The 22,459-nt window shown below is 37.2% G+C and overlaps 1 protein-coding gene across 9 annotated transcripts in view; it reads right to left on the bottom strand.

Annotated features, from left to right (window-relative positions):
• Positions 1 to 22,459, bottom strand: part of tafa5 (TAFA chemokine like family member 5) — a 504,871-nt gene that overhangs the window by 55,073 nt on the left and 427,339 nt on the right. For 4 of the 9 annotated variants that reach the window (XM_008111263.3, XM_008111265.3, XM_008111264.3 and 1 more), the window contains one exon: positions 16,990 to 19,329. The exons of 3 other annotated variants lie outside the window; for them this stretch is intronic. In XM_008111263.3, the coding sequence (XP_008109470.2) occupies positions 19,293 to 19,329 (37 nt within the window). In that variant the 3' untranslated portion in view covers positions 16,990 to 19,292. Of the gene's footprint in view, positions 1 to 16,989; positions 19,330 to 20,312; positions 20,405 to 22,459 lie in introns of those variants that run through there. 2 more of the 9 variants (XR_506421.3, XR_010006658.1) reach the window with 1 other exon arrangement.

Below are 22,459 nucleotides of genomic sequence, written 5' to 3'. Positions count from 1 at the left end.
CTGATTCCTATGGTTATATGAGCAAAGCAAAGACTCCCTGAAGAGGAAAGGAACTTCAAACCCAAGACAAACATATGCGATGCAGCATTTCAAATATAGTAATGGCTCTTGCTGGGCAAAGCAAAAAAGTTGTGTGAGCCACGTATCTTGTTTGGCATAATCTTGTAATGTTTGAATTCCACATTTGTGAGTTCAACAACCCACTTTTACAATCAGGCCGTGTCCCAACTGAAAGGTTTCTGAGATCTTGCAGATTCAGGCACTGGGAAATGGTATCTCAGCATTCCCCTGGGTGTGGGGTACATTGACTAAAGCAGTTGCCCCCATATGATCCCTCCTGATACTGTGCCTATCAACCAGGAAAGTACTGGAAATGTCATTTCCAAGACTTCAATCTATAATATCTTTTTGAGTCATTATTTTTTATTTTGTGAAGAAACATAATACATCGAAAGTGATGGAACAATATATTGATAGGAAAGTGAGGGAGGTGAAAGGGTTCTGAAAATAGGTGAAGAGAGAAAAACGGAGGGGGGGGGAAGAAAGAAAAGAAAAGAAAAGAAAAGAAAGAAAGAAAGAATAAAAAAAATGGTTGACTTCCCATCTTGACCTCGGAGTTTTCTCTTTCGTTGATTACATATTGGTATTTTCCCGTAGTCTCTTTTCGCTTAAACCGTTTTATATTGTAGATAAGTCTATCATGAAGTCCATTCTTCTTTTTATCAAGAATTTTATGAAGTTTGTCTAGTCTGTTTTATTTTTACCCTCTCTTATTTTTTGTGTTAGCTTATCCATTTGTATCATGTCCAAGATTCTGATTAACCATTCCTTGGGAGTAGGAAATTTTTTCCCTTTCCAGACTTTCGCTATTGTTAGTCTGGCTGCTGTGCTTATGTAGAAAAATATTCTGTCCTCATTTTTTTTTAATTTTGAATTTGTAAAGCTTAGTACAGTAAAGTCTCAACAAATTTGACAGAAAAGTAGTTCAATACACAGTCATACTCTGTTGTAATTACTGTATTTACAAATTTAGCACCAAAATATCATGATATATTGAAAACATTGACTACAAAAATGGCTTGGATAATCCAGAAGCTTGGATAAGCAAGGCTTGGATTAGTGAGACTCTACTGTAAATACATTTCAGGTTCTAATTTAAATTTGATTCCGATTTCCTGTGTTATTCCGGGTTTGGTGGCAAAGTGGCAAGCAGCAGCGACCTGGAGCTCCAGGAGTTGCGACCTGAAGAACCGATCCTGGAGGGCTTTTTTAACCTCCCCCCCAAGCGGACTGAGGTTAAAGGGGTGCAAAAACCCATGCACTATCGGCCAATGGTGCCCAGTGGAGTATCCCCCTCAAGGAGACTCCCCCAGAGGCACCCGGCAGTGAAGCACAGGGAAGCAGATCGGGACCAGGCAAGAGGGAACAGGATTCCCCCAAGGCAAGCCAGCCAGCAAAACCCAAAAATCAAGACAAGATTGAAATATAAATACAGATATTAAGACAGCATCAAAGGACTCCAGAGACACTGAACCCCTGAAATGAGAGGAACAGAAAGAGATGAGAGGAAGAGAAACTGAAGAGAAACTGACAAAAAAAAAAAAAGACAGGCAGAAGGTACGAGACAGCAGTCAGGAAAGGAAAATCCAAACCGTGAATCACATAACTTCAATCTATAATATCTTGAACAGTCTTCAGTTGGAGCACTACCTGGCTGAAAGGTAGGCTGGTCGCACCATCAGTATTAGCTATGATGGTCGAACCACTGTAGTTACATTGGGCAATGCAGGATCTTATCTTGCCTTTATTACGAAGAGTTATACAACAAATGATGTCACTTCTTATTCCTACTCTATGAAATACAAGAGAACTTCTCTTGATTCATTACAAGTTCATATTAATAGAGAATTATTTAGAAAAGTGTCAGCTTGTAGATAGCCAATTTGTCGGGTAGGATCAGACAAAACAAAACAAAAAGCCCTTTCAACAAATATTTAGTCTATGAACTGTCAAGCCCTTAGAGATAATCAGGTGGCAGTTCTCTGGATAAAATCAATGGTCTCATTTATGCTCAAAGAGACCCTGCAGTTATCATTTGCTAGTCATTGACATTTGCTTGCAGGCTTTGATCCTGCTGTCTGATAACCGCCTATTAATTGTAGAACATCTTGGGGATTTGCCACATATTCTGTCACAACTGACCTTGTCTCTGCCTTTGGAAATGCAACAAAGCAAAGGTATGAGTTCAAAATATTGGCATTTTTTCTGCCACGCTGGCAGCGATGAGAAAAAAACAATGGGAAAATAAATATTAGATATCGATTTCCGAATACAACATAATTAGATTTAGACTGTAAACAATGCTAGCGCAGCTTACAGTAACTGTGGGTCAAACAGAGGATTTTAGTAAGGTGTGTGTGAGTCGTAACATGGATGGATGATCTACATCAGCAATTATACTGTATCCCAGCCTATGCTTAAACTCCAAAGAATATGCCATTAATGACAGCAGCAATATACAAGTTAAGCACACTTAAGACATAACAGTATCCAGCTACTCTTTGTTCAGCCTCAGGGACACAGGAAAAGATTTGTATCTCACAGAAATGGGAGGAAACATCTCACTTAGGCAACTTCTTTCTATCCTGAAAACATCCAAGGTTGCACCCAACTCCCTCTTTTGATATCATAGAATAAAAGCATGTCACACCTTAGTCCTTTTAAATGCAGTTGTTTAGTAATCTAGTGTCCCTTATATAAAATGCAAAATTACTATTTGCTTTTAGTAAAATGTTTAGTAATATTGGAGCCACTGCTTTTTCCCGAGAACAACTAAAATAGATGGCAATGGAAAAACCAACTCTCAGAGGAATTAGAAAAGTGGGTTTGGTTTAGCACATTTATTGCCTCCAATTAATATTGGAGAACCACAAACTTTGTGTCAAGACAAGGGGCTCTCACAGAAAGAGATAGATGGAGATATGAGGTTGGCAGGAGGCTATCGGGATAAGTCTATTTCAGGTTCTGCAAAGATTTCCAGTAATTTTGATTAAAGTTGCTGTTATATTTATATCTCACCTAATGTATTAGTTGCAGTAAGAAGTAATTTAACTGGCAAAAAAATCCCACACTTAAAATCTTAAACCATAAAAATGCAATCGTACAACAAAATAGTAATTGGGTAGACCATCTCCCATGTGCCCACCAAATGTACATGTGAGGGGAGTTGGGATGTAGACAGAGGAAGGACCTTCCTAGTAAATCTCAAAGCATGGAATGGAGAATGCACTCCTTTAAATAACTTGGAGCTTGAGTCATGTAGAGTATTTTTTGTCAAAACCAGCATTTTCAGTTGTGCCTGGAAATGGACCTGCAACTAGTAGAACTGTTGCAATTAGGGAACAATTCATCTGGAAACCAATGTCCTCACTGTGAAAGATCATGCAGATCAAAAATAGGTTTCTACAGTCATCTATGGACCTACTGCCAAGACCTTACACTTGGAAGGCAACCATACACTTGGAGCCGGGCTGTGGCGCAGGCTGGTAAACAGCTGCTGCAATAAATCACTCTGACCATGAGGTCATGAGTTCGAGGCCAGCCCGTGGCGGGGTGAGCACCCGTCAATTAAAAATAAAATATAGCCCCTGCTCGCTGCTGACTTAGCAACCCGAAAGATAGTTGCATCTATCAAGTAGGAAATAAGGTACCACTTATAAAAAGTGGGGAGGCAAGTTTAACTAATTTACAACGTTGGAATGAGGAAGTAAGGAAGTGCCATCAGAGTGGATGATGAAGCAGCTGCTCCCCCCTGTGGCCAGAATCGAACATCCCCTCAGGAGAAGGTTAAATTGCCTCTGCGTCTGTCTGTCTGTTGTCTCTGTCTCGATGTGTTTATGGGCATTGAATGTTTGCCCTATATGTACATAATGTGATCCGCCCTGAGTCCCCTTCAGGGTGAGAAGGGCGGAATATAAATACTGTAAATAAATAAATAAATAAATAAATAAATAAATAAATAAATATTTGGCCATGTATGATAGCCTATGATGGTGATAAATACAACTAATACCTTCCACAAATAATTTTCTAAACTGTCTTTTGGGTCTCCAACATCTCTCAAGTCATTCAAAAGCAATAAATTCAGCATTAACACTCAAATCATATTCTGAAATAAACAGTCATTGGAGGCGTTTGGATTGTAGGTAGCAACAAATGTCCTCAATGCTCAGCCTATTAACATGGAAACAATCAACACATGAAGTGGGACCTGCAACAAAATGTGTCAGTGCCAAGTGTTTTATTACAGTGCCAGTCAACCACTCTCTCTTCCTTTAATTTCCTTTCCATTTTTTCTCTCCACAAAAATCACAATTCCATGCCGATAGAACACAATTTTCTTTATTCTGGTCTTTCCCAATTAAGACTGTTGCGGTCTACCTTATTTTTTCCCTAATTTTTAAATTTGGAGGATACCTCTGGAAACGTAAGCCTTGCTACTTTTGCTATGAATCTGGTAAAACCTCTCTCTTTTGCACGGCTGTTTTGATGAAGCACTGACACACACATTCAGAAATAGTGGAAAACATCAAGGCAAGACAGATGCAAAATGTTTCTTTTCTTCTGAGGTTAGAATTTCAAAGGGAAATGACTTTTTGTAAAAGCTGTTATTAGAAAAAAGTGACATTAAAATTCATGAATGCTAGTGTAATGTAATTTTGATCTGCACAGTTTTCCAAAGAATGTTAACACTTTCTATTCCACTGTTAGCTATCATTAACAGCATCCATGACAGATACACTAATGAAATCCATTTGGTCGTGTTATACATTAATCCAAAATATACACCTATTTCATTACTATATAGGTTATATAGTCTTATGGGATAAAAACCATTTGTCAGTAGGAGTACAGATTTAGTTAAAATCTGTGCCAATTAAAGCTAGTATCTTCAGGTCATCCCTTCACTCCTGCTTCCCTTGTAGTGTTCCAATTATTATTTTCCTATATAAAACCACTATTCTGTTCTTATTTTATCAATATGTCTGGAAATACAAATAGAAATAGGCACAATAGTACTTTAAAGTACAACAGTATATGTTATATGACCTGATTATTTCCAGAGCTAAGCCTCTACTTAAAATCCTGTAACAGCAAATCTCTGAAACCACAACCTTATTCAGAATGAGAGTTTTTGAATTTTTCCTAAACTTGGGCATTTAAAATGTATCTTGGAAAAAAACATTATTTAGTGTTTTAACTGCAGCCTTATCCAAATGAACTTCTATATGCAGCAGTTTTTGTATTTTGATTGGTTTCCAAAGGAATAAAAGACAGTTTGTTGTTTAATCGTTCAGTCGCTTCTGACTCTTTGTGACCTCATGGACCAGCCCACAAAACTGGGCAACTTAGATTAATATCTATAAATTTTGTAGGGAGTATAGAGAGCATTCCCAAATTTGATGAAGATTGCAAGGGTGGGATCAAGAGACTTTATTCCTTCTTCATGTAGACAGGATGTTTAGTTGATGTGATTGGCTTCTACTCAGTAAAAAGTCCTCCTATCTTATGCTTCTATTTGTGGTTTGATGGTTAATTATTGAATAACAAAAATAGACACAGAAATATAGGTTAAATAAAGGCAATTTTATTTGACTTACAACCTAATTGTGTTGAATCTAGAAAGGAGCCGGGTGAGGGGGGGCATGATGTGCATCCAGCTAATGCCAAATGTTAACACTTGACAACCTTCTCAATCATTTCTCGGGTGTTGCCCTCCAGCTGACCTTCTACATAAACCCAGAGCATACCTACTTAAGTCCCAGAACTCTATACATGAAAGCAAACCCACAGTCATTCTCAAGGGTTAACTTCTTCCCTACATGCCAGGTGTCAGAAGCAAAAGAAGTCATTCCAGAGATTTACACCTCACCAAAACAGGGCCAAGAATCATACTGAAGTTTGGGTTTGGAAAGAACTTTGTGCTATATAATTTTGTCCAATATAAACACAGAGGAAATAAAATTATTGTGCTTGACAATATCTGGGATCTCTTTCATATATTGGATGCATGAGGTTGAAATTACTAAATCTTTCCTACTAGTAAGGAAGGAATGAGAGGATACTATGCACTAGATGCACAAAAGCTGGATGTTTGATTCTTGGATTGGAAATGAATTAGGAGCTTTCACAGCTATACAGTGTGATGGTGATAACTTCATCAGAATCATGCCTTGGCAACTCGAGAGGCAGTGAGATGGGTTGCATTATACATCAGCAAAATGGACTTGTATAACATTTTGATTGCTGTATAGTTACATGTGAGGGAACCTGTGCTGATCTGGGTGGGTTGGCATGTACAAGGAAAAATATTGGTGGGTACTTTGGTTGATGTTTGTCCTCTTTTTTTTGAATAGCAGGAACCCACCTTTCTATGATGTTTCTTTCTTTGATGCTCCTAATTCTAGGTGCAATAAGAATTAGGAAAATGATCCTATTCTATCAAATAATGTCTTTACTTGGCTATGACTGGGAAAATATTTATTCTGAATTTCTTGGTACTAGATTCAAGTATACTCATCAGAGCCGGTCCAACAATGAGGCGAATTAAACAGTCGCTTGGGGTGCAAAACATACGAGGGCGCAGTTGAGACTGCTTTTCCTGTTGATTTCTTGTAAAACATGATGTTTTGGTGCTTAATTTGTAAAATCGTAATGTAATTTGATGTTTAATAGGCTTTTCCTTAATCTCTCCTTATTATCCAACATTTCTGCTTATCCAACGCTTTTATTTTTCAGTGATTGGTTTGGGAGGGGCGCCAAAATTCTGTTCGCCTACACTTGAAAAATACCTAGGGCCGGCTCTGATACTCATGATGCATCTAGAATACACCTAGACTTAGCTGTGTCTACAACAGAACTAATCATGTATTGTTAAACTTAAATCTGCTTCATTTCAGTCACTCTAACCTAGATATATCTAGGATAAAATCTAGGCCCTTGTATTTTTATCACAAAATCTCATGTAATTAGACTGTATATAATTTCTAACAACCATTTGACATTTTTACTTTTGATGCATATGTTGGATCTATCACATTTATATGTATTTGCTGGAGCTATCACGTTTTGCTATTTCTTGGCTGTATTGTTGCTTTTTATATATTCTTCCAGGCAAGACTGAAGCACTTTGCAACCAGAGTGCCATTATAGACCACTGGCTGTTTGTGGAGCAAGGTATCCATGAAAAGGATGGAAAGTGTAGCAATACAGAAGATGGGAAATTGGGTTGCAAAACAGTATATGCATATGCAGAAATAACATTTGCTGTGCTCCACACAATCCTACATAAGCTCAATTAAAATGTAGAAAAAGATGCCACAGAAGGGACAAATTGATTCTGCTACTAGAATTCTCCATGCTATTGAACATTTCAGCTGGACAGATCTTCCATGCCACTGTTGACTGAAGTAAAAATAAAACAGTAACTTCAATTTTTTTTAAGTTAGTGATATTTTTATTGATTTATCTTTGATATGGTTATTTGGATTTTTTTGGTCATCAAACAATTGTCAGAACATGCATCCTTTGTTTTGCTGCAGAAATAGACTTTTTGGAAAGATCTAGGGAGAATGAGAAAGAGCTGACATTTCAAATCCAAATGAATATTCAAGCTATCTCACAGAATATATATTGGGAGATGAGTGTGGTATTAGTGAAATCAGGCTTGTCTCTAATGAACCTAGTCACATAATCTTCCTACTGCCAAAAATAAAGTTCTGTGTGGGGAGACCCCATATTTTTACTTTAACATCTATCCATCTGTTCAGAAATCAACATGGAAGACTTTAGGCTGTATGGAAATTATAACCAGACTCACCCTGGCTATTTCACAATTTTCTTCACTATTGTAGGTTGTTGTCATTTATTCATTCGGTTGCTTCCAACTCTTCGTGACATCATGGATCAGCCCATGCCAGAGCTTCCTGTCAGCCATTGCCACCTCCAGCTCCTTCAAGGTCAAGCCAGTCACTTCAAGGATACCATCCATCCATCCTGCCCTTGGTCGGTCTCTCTTCCTTTTTTCCTTCAATTTTCCCCAGCATCACGATCTTTTCCAAGCTTTCCTGTCTTCTCATGATGTGGCCAAAATACTTCATCTTTGCCTCTAATATCCTTCCCTCCAGTGAGCAGCTGGGCATTGTTTCCTGGAGTATCGAGTAGATTAAACTGTGTTTATCTGGTTTAATCTTGCAGTAGAAAAAAAAACGCATGAAAGTAACCATACCACTTCGCAGTAGTGTGGGCAGCTGGATCAGTGCTGAGAAAAAGAAATAAATTGTGTCCATGCTGTTATCATTGTTACTCCCAGATGTCCACAGAGCTCCATGTGAACTCCTGGTCAAATGGGTGCCTCTGCTGATGTTAGCATAGAGTGCCTGTGATAGGGACTCACATTGAGGTCTATAACCATCTGGGAATGGTGACGGTGACACAGACAGTCCCAGATTTACAGTGTTCACGGCCCTGGTCTTTCAATCTATTTCTGCTCCAGAAGGCCTTGTATTTAGAGAGGGTCTCAGTCTTGACAGCTAAGCAATTTTTTTCATGTCAGGATCAACTTGAGAAACTGCAAGTCACTTCTGGTGTGAGAGAATTGGCCATCTGCAAGGACTATGCCCAGGGGACACCTGGATGTTTTGATGTTTTTACCATCCTTGTGGGAGGCTTCTCTCATGTCCCCACAGATAAGCAATGACAAAGCAGCATCTTCTCACAAACAAGACTTTCCTACTTATGGTAAGGATAAATTGGTACAACAAGAATGGACTGTAGGAACAGATCCATATTTAGTATGTGCTGTAAGAATTGCCAGAAATATAGACTCGGTCAAAGCTGCAATGGCCTGAAATTTTACCTGATATGAAAACCTCATAGACTCCACATTCACTTTCAAAGCAATCTCTTAGCTGTAATCACAGTATATTTTCCGAACAAAAGAAGTCTGAGTGTGAATGGGCAGGAAGGAAAAACATTACATATTCTCTTGTATTCTTATGCATTAAATATTCATGTATTACACTCCAGAGGGAATCTGGGAAGAAGCAGCACTTCCCTGGCTGCAATATATAACATGCGAATTAGCCTAGATGTGCTTCCTTTTGGTGAACATATGCGGACTAAATCTATTTCCACTTTCCAGTGAAAACATAATTATAGTCTATCACACAAATTAAAAATTCACTATGATAGTCACTAGCAATAGGAAGTGGCTTGAAAGATTCTGGTCAATGTAAATCCCATCATATAGTTCTGTTTCTCCATTCTATATGAGATATAACTGCTGAACTACAGTAGTGTTCTACATATATAAGAATTTAGCATACCCAACCATTCCTCTTTTTCAGGGGAAAAGCATTTCTGTTGTGACTAACTGAAATTAAAAACATTAATTCTTGCTGGTCTGGTCGCTTAAAAATGATAGACATACTACTGCACCAGAAACGATGGATTGTGTTCTGTATGAATCTCAAAACCCAGGAACCGATCTAGCTCTAGATCGATATTGCATTTGAACTCAGGAATTTTGGGCAAACTATGTAATTGTAATTAAGGGTATGAATAAAGGTTGTTTCTATATACTGAGTCAACCTGTTGAGTATATACCTTGCCATAGGATTTCTCACTTCAATTGTAATTCTGCACTGGTGGTTGTACTTTTTCCATGGTCACATGGTGGCAGAAGACAGACAAAAACTGTATGACAGGCTATTAATATATCTATCAGTTTGAGCCTTCCTAGCCCTTGGGGTCCATTCATTGGAAAGGAATCTCTTTCAGTCCTAACACCTTTATAGGTATGGTTGGTGGTGCCAGAAGAAATTGCCTTCTCAGTGTCCACCCCTACATTTTGGAACTGCTTTCCTAGGGAGATTAGTTTGGCTGACCTTCTATTGGCAGGCAAAACCCTTTACAAAGTGTAAGTGCTGTATTTTTAAAAAAATGTGTTATGTAACTTTAGAATGTTTAGTATATTTGGTAAAGTTCCAAAAGAGGGCGTTAGACAGAGAAGGATAGTCCATTTTATTGGGGGGGAGTTGAAGGAGGAAAACCATTTTCCCCATTTTTGCTGGTTATTCTCCCCCCCCCCTCCCGTGTCATACATGATGGCGACAGGTATGGGGGAAATAAAAGTAAAACAGGGGAAAATGGATTTACTCCTTTCCCCTCTCCCCCTAAAATGAACTATCCTTCTCTGTCTTGCATCCCCTTTTGGTCTATGCCTGGATAATGGATCTGTACAGTATGTTTTTATTACAACCTTTTTTACTGTGTAAGCTGCATTGAGACGCAGTCTTAGAAGACAGGATATAAATAAAGATAGGACTAGTAGCAGTAGCGATAATTATTATAATTATGATGACTTCTCGAAAACTCAGTACCATAAGCAGTCATAAGTCCACCTAATGCCTGTGTACATCTTTCTTTGGGCCACGTTTATACCTAATTGTTGCAAAACTAAACAAGATTTTAATTCTACAGAACTGAAGTGTGCTTTGTTTCTAGGGCAAACGTATGGATATGCATGCCAGGTTGTAAGAGTTTATTAAATGTGAAAGAACACTGAACAAAGAAGGAGTACGTCAGTAAGCATTTCAAAATCTAGACTGAGCAATCAATCATTCCAATCAATCTTGTTCAAAGCTGGCAAAGTTCCTTATTTAGAGGATGGATTTTTGTTGTTCGCTTTTACTTAATTCAACCAAATAACCTTTCTTCAGAGAGAGAAAAAAAGGTTAATTCAGTACTAGAATGTTAAACTCAGCCACTTCGTTGAACATTAGCTTGTTGACGACAGAGATCTAGAGAGAAGGTGAGAATGCTAAAAATGGTAAAATTCATAGTACATTGATGTTAGCTTCTAAATTGCAGATGAATGCTTTGCCTGGGCAAATTTGTATTAAAATATGCGTAAATTTACAACCTCAGCTTGCTCGCTTGAGTTTGTAATGTCATCAGGGTAATTTTTGTGCACTTGTTTTCTTTAACAACTCAAGGCTAAAGGCACTCAGAATTGTTGAAAGAGATACAAGTTGTGAAAATGACATTGCAAGCATGGAGAGACATAAACAAGATAAAGCACAATTATCCCCCCTCACACACACATACCCTCCTTACCTGCTCCTTCAAAGGTCCAACAACAAGGAGGAAAACAGACAACAGACAAAATAAGCCATGTCCTCTGATCTTCAGCTTAACTGTTTGCATTGTCAGAACCTGAGACAAACATCATATTTGCCGAATAGTGAGCTTAATAACCAATTTATTTTGTTTTCAGCACTTTATATAGTATACACTGGAGAACCAACTGATTCTGAGGTTGATATGTATAAGACATTCATAATGAAAGCTGAACATTGTGTAGTTGCTAGATTTAGATAACTGAACTCTAGTTCACTTCTAAATGCAGGCTGGCATGTTACTTGCATTGCCGGGTGATTTTGTACATTGAACAAGCACATTGACAGATTTGTGTGTCCTCAGTGAAGCTTCAACCATGTTTTTCCTGAGAGAAAAAAATTCAGCCATGAACTTCAGATGATTATAAATGTTCTTTGTAGTCCAGGGAAGCTGCCTCTTTTGAATTTTCATTTCATTTCATTTGTCCGGTTATTTGCTGGAGTTTTTCACAGTCTCCACAAGGCTGTAGTAGTCTACAAGAAATATACATAGTATTTGCAAACTAATCCAATTAACAAAACTACAAAGTGAGAAAAGAAACTCCAAAACAATCCTATGTGTCTTGAAAATCCATTTTTCTTTTAAACTTCCACTCAACCCTTTTAGTCATCGAGAGTGTCTCTTTGGAGAGTGTTACAATGCTTAGATGTATGTCTAATCTTAGATACAGAAGTACACTTTTGAGATTTCTATGACTAAATGAGTCTCCCTGTTGAATATACAGTAAACTTTTTTAAAATTTATTGTGGACTATGCAAAATGGCACTTATGTCCCATGAGACTTTTATTCAACTACTTAATATTTGAAAATCTGTTGACTGCTTATCTTTGCATAAACAAAACAAAACAATGTTCTGCTTTGCAAAAGTTGTAATGACTGAATGGGCCTGGAACAACAATACAATTTATGGCAAGAATATTTTCTTATTTGTCAGTAAAGATGGAACACCAGCATGACTAGTATTGGAATTCCTTAAGAATATTCCAAACAACCATGCAATCAACTTTCATTACTGAACACAAAATTGAATATCCAAACAGAATGTTTACAGAAAGTGTCACAAATGGAAAGAGAAGAGAATAAATAGATGGAATGTTGCTAAATACTAATTGCACTTATAATAAAAGGTATGATAGGGAGACAGTTTGAGGAAGGATGGCTAGTTGTCTAATAACTGAAGTAACTAACCCTCTTGTAAAAATCAACTGTTTCCTATCTTAAGAGCAAAGCTTGAGAAAGTTACTTTTTGGACTACAAATCTCAGCATCCTGGACAACTTGCCGGATCAATATAGAGGTCCTACTTGTAGAGATTAGAGTTTTTATAATTCTAAATGGCATGATCTCAGGAAGTATGTGTAGGTGGCAGGATTATTTCAGGGCAGTGGGCTCAGAAGGCAGTCATTAGGCTTGTGCACAGATTCATTATGGATGTTTTCTTTTGGCTTGTTCAGTTGGTTCAGAAGCCTGTAATGGCATGGCCTTCACCGCCATTTTTTTACAAGCTGCAACAGAATACGGGCTGTCAAAAACCAACTGCTTTCGGTTACACATGGAATGCGGGGAAGGAGACAGCAGCTAGAAGGAAAAGCACAAGAAAAAAAGCACACCACTACAGGACTCCAAACCAAGAGAGGAAAGAGGGCTATTCAAAGGAAGCCCAGAGTAGGATACCTCCATGTCAATCTCGTTTCTTTCCCCATGAAATGGGAAACCTCCTTAAAATGTCTTGGAAAACTGCATGCTGCTGAGAGAGAGCAAGTATGTCTGCAGCTCCTGTCTCCTCTACAACAGAAACAGATTTAACAAAGCATTAAACCTGGTCTCTTCTACAGACAAAAGGCAAAGAATTTCAGAAAGAGTGGTAATTTTGATGCTTTTAATCCAGGTCTTAATGGATATAAGGACAAACAACATTGCAACCATAAAATGACAGGAAGGGGGGCCTTTGGGAAGCCCCCCCCCCATTGCCACCAATGGGCCAGATAGGAAACAATTTTTCGGCTTCCTGAATCGAAAATGGATTTCTGTCCTCCTGAATTTGGAAGGTTCCTGAAAAATAGATTGGGAACCACACTGAAATCTAGGTCACCAAAACGTATCACAGTTTACCTGGATTGCACAAGCCTAATGGTCATGGCAGACATAGAAAGTCTGTTGTCCTGGATTGCAGTTGATTAAAATTGCTTATTTTATTTTCCAGCACATGTTCTCTGTGCTTTCTCCAAAGTCTTTGGAAAACCAAATGTAAGTAGTAAAATTAGAAACAATTATACATTTCTGCTTGAAACAAAACCCTTCATTCATATATTTTAAAGTTTATGGCAAATTGGAATTTGAGTTTGTGCAATTGAAACTACATGAGTAGCTTTCTGTTCAAAATACCATCATGAAGAATGTAGAAGTGGTACACTCTAATCATATCTTTGTGCTTATTGTCAAACTACTGACAATTCTTCACCCTGGCCTAGTCAAGCTACAGAGTCAAGCTCTTACAATTATGCAATGCCGGTTTCTTTCCCTCTTTTAATTCTGGTTCAGTGAAAGATTGTTTAGATGAGGATGATTTACAAAGTTTATAAATTGACCTACATTTTTTGTTTGGCTAGATGTCAGAGTTAAATAACTGAAAAAAAAATCACCTGTGAGTATTCTTTGTCTAAAAAAACATATGAAATTCATGGAATTACAGTAAGTCAAAAGAAGACTTGGAGGCTAACACATACACACACAAATGAACATAGGTTTTTATATTAGGGCTATTGCATTAAAAGGCTGGCCTAGCATTTTATGCCAGCATTAAAAACCTAGCATAACATTTTGAAATTTAACTGGCTTAGAAATTGTCCTGTATCAAGGGTATCTGGTTGGGCGTTAACACTGGTTAACACAGTGCTAGACCCAGAAAAATCAGAGTATTCAGAAAAACCTTGTGTTTCCTACATTTCTAGGCTAACTTGCATGTATTTTCATTATAACTATAATATCATGTCTGCTGTTTTAACATAACATTTTGAAGTGCACCACTGTAGGCTAAGACACTTATCTTGGTAGCCAAAAAGAGAGAGAAGTTCATATAGCTGTGTTGCTTGGTTTTTCTTCTTCTTTAAATCTCTTTGTCTTTGATGGGGCATTAGTAAAGGTGAGGTATAAAAGGGATATATTCTTGAATGGAAAATATGTCCTTTAATGTATACAGGAAACAAAAACTCTTTTCTGTTAAACACTACAGGGAGGCACATTTCAATTTATACAGCCAAGCAAGTTCTGGCTGTTCATTCAAAATTGTACATTTTCGAAGGGTGATTTGGAAGGAGAGCTGTGCTTTTGGAACTCGCCTGAGGCTGCTGTCATATAAAACTAGGCTGAAATTCATCTCTAATTAGAGCACATTGGGTAGCTTCTAAGCTTGGTTATTGTGGGTTTTATTTTCTTTGGAATCCAGAATATACCAGACATTCAGGGGGAACGATAAATGTTATTTAATGCAAATCTCAGAATAAAGACAGTATTCTCTCGCTCAGACATACCTTTGGGAAATATTCTTACCTTACAGATGATAAAGTACCACAAGCACAATGAAGATCTGGCTATATCAAGGTAAAGCTCACTCTAGCTCAAGGGGAAAATAATCAGCAAAACCCAATGATGTATTATGTAAAAAGTAAGCTTGAGCTCAGTGGGAAGATAAACGAAGTACAAAACAACCCAATCATAAACATGTTTGAAGAAAACTGCATTTTCAAGATATATGCATACATGACCCAACATTTCATATGAGGAAGCAAATGATTCCAAGAGTTTGATCTTTCTAATGCAGTGCTAACTTCCAGGGCAGGGTTTGCTAAACTATGATTTGATAAACTATATTCTCAGAGAACAAAAATTACCTTATATACTCAAATATAAATCTAGAAATCAGCCCCCAAACCTGGGCTGACTTATCTCGGAGTCAATGTAGTTACTCTATCTTAATTCCTATAAAAAGGAACTACCCCTTTTGCTGAGGAAAGTGTCAAAAGTGAAGAGTTTAGTCCTGAGATAATCTGAAAGAAGTGCAGGCAGTCCCCAAGTTACAAACAAGATAGGTTCTGTAAGGTTGTTCTTAAGTTGAATGTGCTTGTAAGTCAGAACTGGCACATTTTTGAAGAGTAACTCCAGCCATATATATATATAGTTGCTTCGAAAAGCATAGAGGTTTTGCTGTCTGTATCCCTCTTCAGAAGATTCCACCTCACTTTCTATCCCTGTGAGAATTGGATTTTGAAAAAAAAATCATCTTGTTGTGGAAACAAGGATTAGGGATAACACGTCAGCTGAGACACCGTTTTTCCATAGTAACTCTTCCAGGAGCTAATTTCCCCTCCTAGCGTTAGATTTCTCTCACTTCCTGTTGTTTTATCCCTGTTCTTAACTATTTGTAAGTCGAAAGCCATTTGTAAGTCGAAAGTTTCTAACTCAGGGACTTCCTGTACTGACCCCCTCTACTACCTCCGGTGTGGTGCCACTTCTGTCCTTTTGAATGCCTGAGCAGGGAAATGACACTAGTGGCCAGGGATGGCTGGCTCCCTGAGAAGGCATCAGTGCTTTCTTCTCTCTACAGAATGACCCACAACTTATCCATGGGTCATACAAAAATCCATAATTTTGGCCCCCAAACCTGTCTGCAACTAACACATGAGGGCAACTTATATATGAAGATATGCTACAAGTCAATACTTCCTTCGGCCTTAAAAATGCAATCTTTCAATTTGTTCAAACATATTTCACAAACCTAAGGGCAGAAAGCACATTGCTTACTGTATTTAACTTTTGGTGTCACATTCTGGTCTTTCACAGGACATGAGGAAAACACTTTTTTTGTCATAAGCAAGTGTGGGATTTTTTTCTCCTGAAATACTGTTGATTAGATATTCCTAAATTGTTCAGGAAAACCACATGCCTCTTGCAGTACTTGGTGGGTATTTACATGTAGCATCAGGATAGCAGAGTGGTGGGGCACAGTTCCCCTATCAACTATGGTAGCAGGATACATCTGATGATCCCTGCCATTTTACTTACAGCTGAGATAAAAAATTTACTATTACTGAGGGAAGACTCACCAAAAACCATGGAACAGGTAAGTTGTGAATACCTTAAACATATTTATAAGTCCAATCAGAATTTTACCCAAATATTCAAGATGTGAAATATGTGACCCGCTAGAAGTTTTTGGACAGTCAATGGTGATACATGACGGGAAATAAAGCCAAACAACATTTAGAGAGCCACAGAATGCCCTTCTCTGAACTAGTTTACCACTTTGTCCTGTACAAAATCAGCCATCAGTACACATTTGCTCAAATATGCTTGGATTTTGGGAGTCATTAAAAGGAGATGGCCATAGCATCAGTCTAAGCACATCACATTTCCTATCCACATTGCAGAATGATAGCAGACTGACAGCACCTTAACTGCCATAGTTCCCTCCTATGAATTCTTAGGGTTTGTCGTTTGTTGTGACACCAGAGCTCTCAGTCAGAGAGAGATAAATACCACACAAAACTATAAATATCAGATTTCCATAGCATTGAGCCATAGTAGTTAACGTGGTGTTAAACTGCTATGATTCTGTCATGTGGGTACAGAAGCACAACTGGGCATGCAGTAATTTTTGTATATATAAAAGTTTGATTCATACACATTCACATAACCTTTGCTTTCCCATTCCCTCCCTCCTTGTCTTACGTCAAGAGCAGTGAACAAGTCTCGCTTATAAAATGATTTTCTTTATTTTTTTCATAATTTAGCTGAACCAACACAAAACTGAATACTGTAAAGCAACAAAAATGTTGAAACATTTTAATTTTGTTCAGTATTTACTAAATAAGGCTACTACACTCCCTTCAAAAAAAAAATTAAAATAAAACTGTAACAAAAGAGAAAGTGAGTGGAGTGAGGGATCTGGCTTTCCAATTCTTATAATACAGTTGAAGTATCTACCATCATTTATTGCATGACACCTTAAGTCGGACATTGGTCATTTATACTGTTGGCAGTTCATAATACTTTTCAAGCGGCTGGGCATTAATTGCTACTTGGACACTGATCAAAACCCTTATGATGAAATAAGACCTCCTGCGCAAATGTTTTATTCATAGACACTGTCACCCATAATTCATGGTTTCCTCAACCTGTGCATTAAAATAATCTAGAAAATTGGGATAGGTCTTAAATAAATGAACTTCCTTTTCATACCTCTCATCTATGGTTGCTTCAACAATCTCTATATATTTTTTCTTTAGTAGCACAGAACTAGCATAATACTAAAAGTTAATTGGAGTATTTAGGTAGTATACTACAGTGGATATTGGGGAAAAGTTTAATATTAGCAAATACCTTTTGGGAGGGAGGAGAAAAGCCCACTTGTTGGTCTCATAGCACTATTAGCCAGACTTGTAGATGGGAGCAGATACCACTTTGGAGGTTACTGATCTAACATCTTTTTTTGTTTCTTATATAGAACTCATCTTTAACATTCACTACCCTATCATATTGAAAAAAGGGCTTTCTAATGTATGAGATCTTTAAAAAATCATAAAGCCACCTACATCTTTATCAAGGAGTAAGCTTACCTTTATACCAAATTCAAAAGGAGGGAAAAAGAGAGGAAGAACAGAACTCAATGTGGAAAGTAAACCATTAAGATATTGTACATTGTTTTACTGGTATATAAAAATCTACCACCCCTCAAAGAAAAAGAAAAAGACAAAAGTTGGAGAAAGAGAGGGAGAGAGAGAAAGCCTTCCAACAGTGCAATGGTTGAATGCATTTATGTAATATAAACAACATTATTCTTTGCTTTTTCTACAGAGTCCTCTCTGGTCATGCTTTACATCCAGAATGTCCCAATGGAAGAAAGCAAACTACACCAGTCACTTCAGAGACAACTGAAGTAATAAAAACAACAACTCAACTCTGAGCCCATTTGTGTCATGACTGTCAGAGTTACCACGTTAATTGTTAAATAGGATTTTCTACAAATATACAACATATAAAAACTGTTAAATATATAACTTTAGGCTTTTCAAAATACATTTAATGATCTCTTTCAAACAAGTGTTACTTTCCCCCCCTTGGATTTGCTTTCTGGTGCTAAATGGTGGATCAGATGAGACATAGGCCACAGATGACCAAACATGCTCTTTGCAAATACTGTATTATCCAACTTTTAACAATAAAAATAAAATAATGGAACCATAGAAGAGGCATGTTGAACTGGTTAAACTCAAAATGATTTTAGTACGAGAAGTCAATCTAAGCACAGAGGAGTAAAGGTGGTATGTAGACAGTCTGTGTTGTTTTCAATCAAAGTTCTGTTTTCTTGCTGAAGGATGGTCATTTTCTCTCCTTGTTCCCTTGTGTTCTCTAGTGTACTTTCCTCCAAGAGCAGTTCCAGCTTTTTCTGCAGTGTTCCATAAAGACATTGGCTGGAAAGTGACGTTGCAGCACTGGGTGAGCGGAATTCGTGCATGGTGGTTCCCATACTGCTGAATTCAAATAACTTTGTTAACAGTAACATTGTGTCCACTTTAAAATAAATTTTGCTCTTTGGTCTATTGTATATACCGAAACATAAGAAAATAAAAGCAATTCAGGCAGTCTAGGGCGTGAGAAGAAATTGTCCTCTGCACCTCAGTGTCCCCCCACAGACAAAACAGTCTTCTCTAAGGCTGATTGGGATGAGTTCTCTCGAGTGGAGTAAACTCTTCAGATTAAAACATCACCACAGATCAAGTTCAGCAGTGGCATACAACGCAGATGAGACGTTAACTGTGAATGTGTTTTATTGTTTTTGTATTGCTAATGCCCGAGCATTTCTCTAACATCTTGATTCCTTAGTCCAGTGCTCTTTAGTATGGTAGAACAGACTTTAGCTCATAACGTAGAAGTATGCTGTCTTTGATGAAACATAGAGAAAGAGACAGTTGAACGGATGACATATAATGGACGATGATCCACAGCAGTGAAACTTGACGAGGAAATGTAGCCCATACAGAGCCTAAAAACTCCTACAAGGCGTCTCTGTTGTTGCATTTGTCAGGAGACCTGTAAGCCAATAAGAACAAATGAATCAACATTTAATTTCTACTTTTTCAAAGAATAGCTTTAACTGTTTAGTCTTCCCACAGCCATAATGCCCTCCAAATATTAGACAGTGTGTTTAATGGAACTAAACATACATGTTTCTACTTTTTGTGCTTCTTTGTAAAATAAAAATTATATACATTGGTCAGATAACATAAGACAGCCCTCTGTAATGCAGAAATATTTAGAGACAGTATAGTATATTTCAGGATGTACATCTGTTTTTCTGCTTTTAAGTTGTTGGGTCAAGTTCTGATTATTCAGTAGACTAAATTAATAAATGCCCTCTGGTGATACTATCACTAAACATATTTGTGATCAATATAACTGAACATTGATTTCATGAAATTTTTTCAGCAAAAGAGATTACAGTAAACAAAGATCAAATAAGAAAAAAATGATGCTTTACTAAATAAGGGTCAAAATTGCAGCCTGGAAAAAAGATCCCTAGCCATCATGATGATAATAATACTAATGAAAATACCCATGACCAGGATAATAATAGTAATACACAAAGCAGCAACAAAGAGCCATGATATGGAAAATATATCATGCTTTGGGGGCAAAGTGGGGGCAAAGTGTCAATGGAATATATCAAATTCATGGGATATATTTTGGCAGAAGATGTGTCATGCAAACATGAATTCAAAATACTAAAGTTATAATTCCTTTAGCATTTTCGTTTTCCTCAATCTATAAAATATTTATTATTGATACACTAAAATTATGGAACACCAAATACCAGGAAGCTAACTACAGGACAGGATTCATTTCACTCAGTTTAAACTAAGCATGAAATTTACATATTGGTTTTTTTCAAAGCAAATCCATCCATTTGAGTGATAAATATAAACAGTTGCAATAGTTTAACAACATCTCTGAATATGGATGATCTCATAAAGGGACAAAGTTTCTTTGACAGAGTTCTGCTTTCAGCGTCTCACCTTTTCCAGGAAAACATACCCCAGAACTCTTGCAAACAGCCTTTTCTTTTCCGACTAGTGGTCAGACTCCAACCCACATGGCCTCAGATAGGCTGAAGGCAAAAAACCGGGTTGATTATTGTGATATTTCCCTCCTTTATGTATGTACATTTAGCAAACATTAATCGCATCAACCACTCTGTAGGTCTACCTTCTTCTGGCTATTTTTGCCTATCTCTCACCATCATAATTAACTGCAGCTGACAATCAAATGATTGTTAGGTTTTACGGTAATACTGTGGGGTACAAAGTTAGGTTATGTGGCTCTCACCTGCAAGCTCAGTGTTCCCATGGAGAACGAACATTGACACTAACAGGTACATACAATTTGACATTAATACTGAAATGCTATTTTTATATTTCCGCTTATGATTTATTATGATAGCAAAGGCAAGTATTCATCATTTCATGCCTCTTTGTATATTTTGAAGAAAGGCTCTAAAAAGATGGGTAAGAAACTTTTTTGTTTGATCTATTCTTCTATAGAGAAAAATAATACTAATAAAATAATAACATTGAGGAAGAATGGTCTATATCCTCAATTTGTTTTGATTCTTTTAGAATAGAATACAACACACAGACAGACACAAAAATATATTTGTCAGGCGTCTTATTGTACAATTGGTCAGTTGTCTTATTGTACAATAAGGTCAGTGGATCATTTCTCTCTATTTGGCATCTGATTTCTCTAGTTGTCATTTTACGGTTAGTACTAGGTCTGTGTCATGGAAGTGAACCACATTCATGTAATTCTTTCTCTCCAAATAGGCTTAACATGTAAAAACTCATAATTTTGCATAATTCAAGCAAGATATTTTTATCTGATCATTACAAAAAATCATGTATTCCTATCATCATTACCTTTAAAAATATGACCAAGACCAGAACTCTTATTCAGAAATTACTTAGCAAATTTTGTGTCAGATTGAAGGTTTTCCTAAATGTTGTGTACTGTGTCAAAATTATTATTATTTTCTTTACAAGAGAATTTTAGGCTATCTTTCTATCCTAAATAGGATTCCATCTATAACTGAAAACTTATTAGAAATGAACTATAAACAAGTTGAAACAGTTTGCCGAGAATTAGAGGTGAAGGTTTAAAATAGAAACTATACAAAAGATGTAAAATACTAATATCAAAGCAAATACAATAGAAAGAGAAATGGAAGAAAAACATGTGATTGATTGGGCTACTTTAAGTTCTTTCAATGAGAATCTGAGAGAATGTGGTGCCATAGGAAAAAATCTGTCTTGTATTCTTAGTATTTCTCAGAAGATAATTGTAACATACTGTCAGAGTTCATACAGGAAAGAGAACTCTTCTAGAAACCAGAAACCAATGAAGATAAAAATGGTCTAAAAATCACACACAGAGGAGTATATTAACCACAATATGTGGCTTCCAAACATTCTTTAGAGACAATTACATGTAGAAAAACTTACAAAGATGGGCTTAAAGCTAACCTTAAAAAAAGTGGAACTGGGAAACCCTGTTATGAACGGTGCTATGGATTTTGAAGAGGCACAAAGAGAGGGCAAAAGGGAGAAATGTGCCAAGAGTAAGGAGCGTCAAGGAATACCTTGTTGCAACCACCTTCAATCTGGCAATCTATATCCTCATTGTGAAAGACCACGTGTATCCAGAATAGGTTTCAACAGTGACTTACATACATATTGCCAAGACTCTACCCTTGGAAGACAATCATACTTGGCCATGAGTGACTGCTTATAGTATAGAACAATAGTCTTGATGAAGCCAAAGATGTGACACCATTCTCTCTCTCAAAAAAAGCCCAACTGCTGTCCCAATAAAAGTTCAAGAAAGGCATTCTTAGCCACATCAACCACCTGGTCATCCAGGAGCAATGCTGAATTCAGAACCAATCAGGTATGAACATAACACTTCTGAGGGAGAGTAATGTATATAATGTAATTCATATATAAATCTAAAATTTTTAGTCAAAAGGAAAACCTCCAAATCATTCTGAGAGAGCCTAGAAGAATTACTGGTCCACTGTACTGTCTCAGCCATGGCATCACATCTTGCCTTTCTGAATACCTGGATGAGAAAATGGTGGCAGCTCTTTGGTGTTCCCCTTTAAAGGAAT

The sequence above is a fragment of the Anolis carolinensis genome, chromosome 5, assembly GCF_035594765.1.
Source record: "Anolis carolinensis isolate JA03-04 chromosome 5, rAnoCar3.1.pri, whole genome shotgun sequence".
Classification (NCBI taxonomy): domain Eukaryota; kingdom Metazoa; phylum Chordata; class Lepidosauria; order Squamata; family Dactyloidae; genus Anolis; species Anolis carolinensis.
Note: the sequence above shows the minus strand (reverse complement) of the source record. Positions and strands in the feature narration are given on the sequence as shown.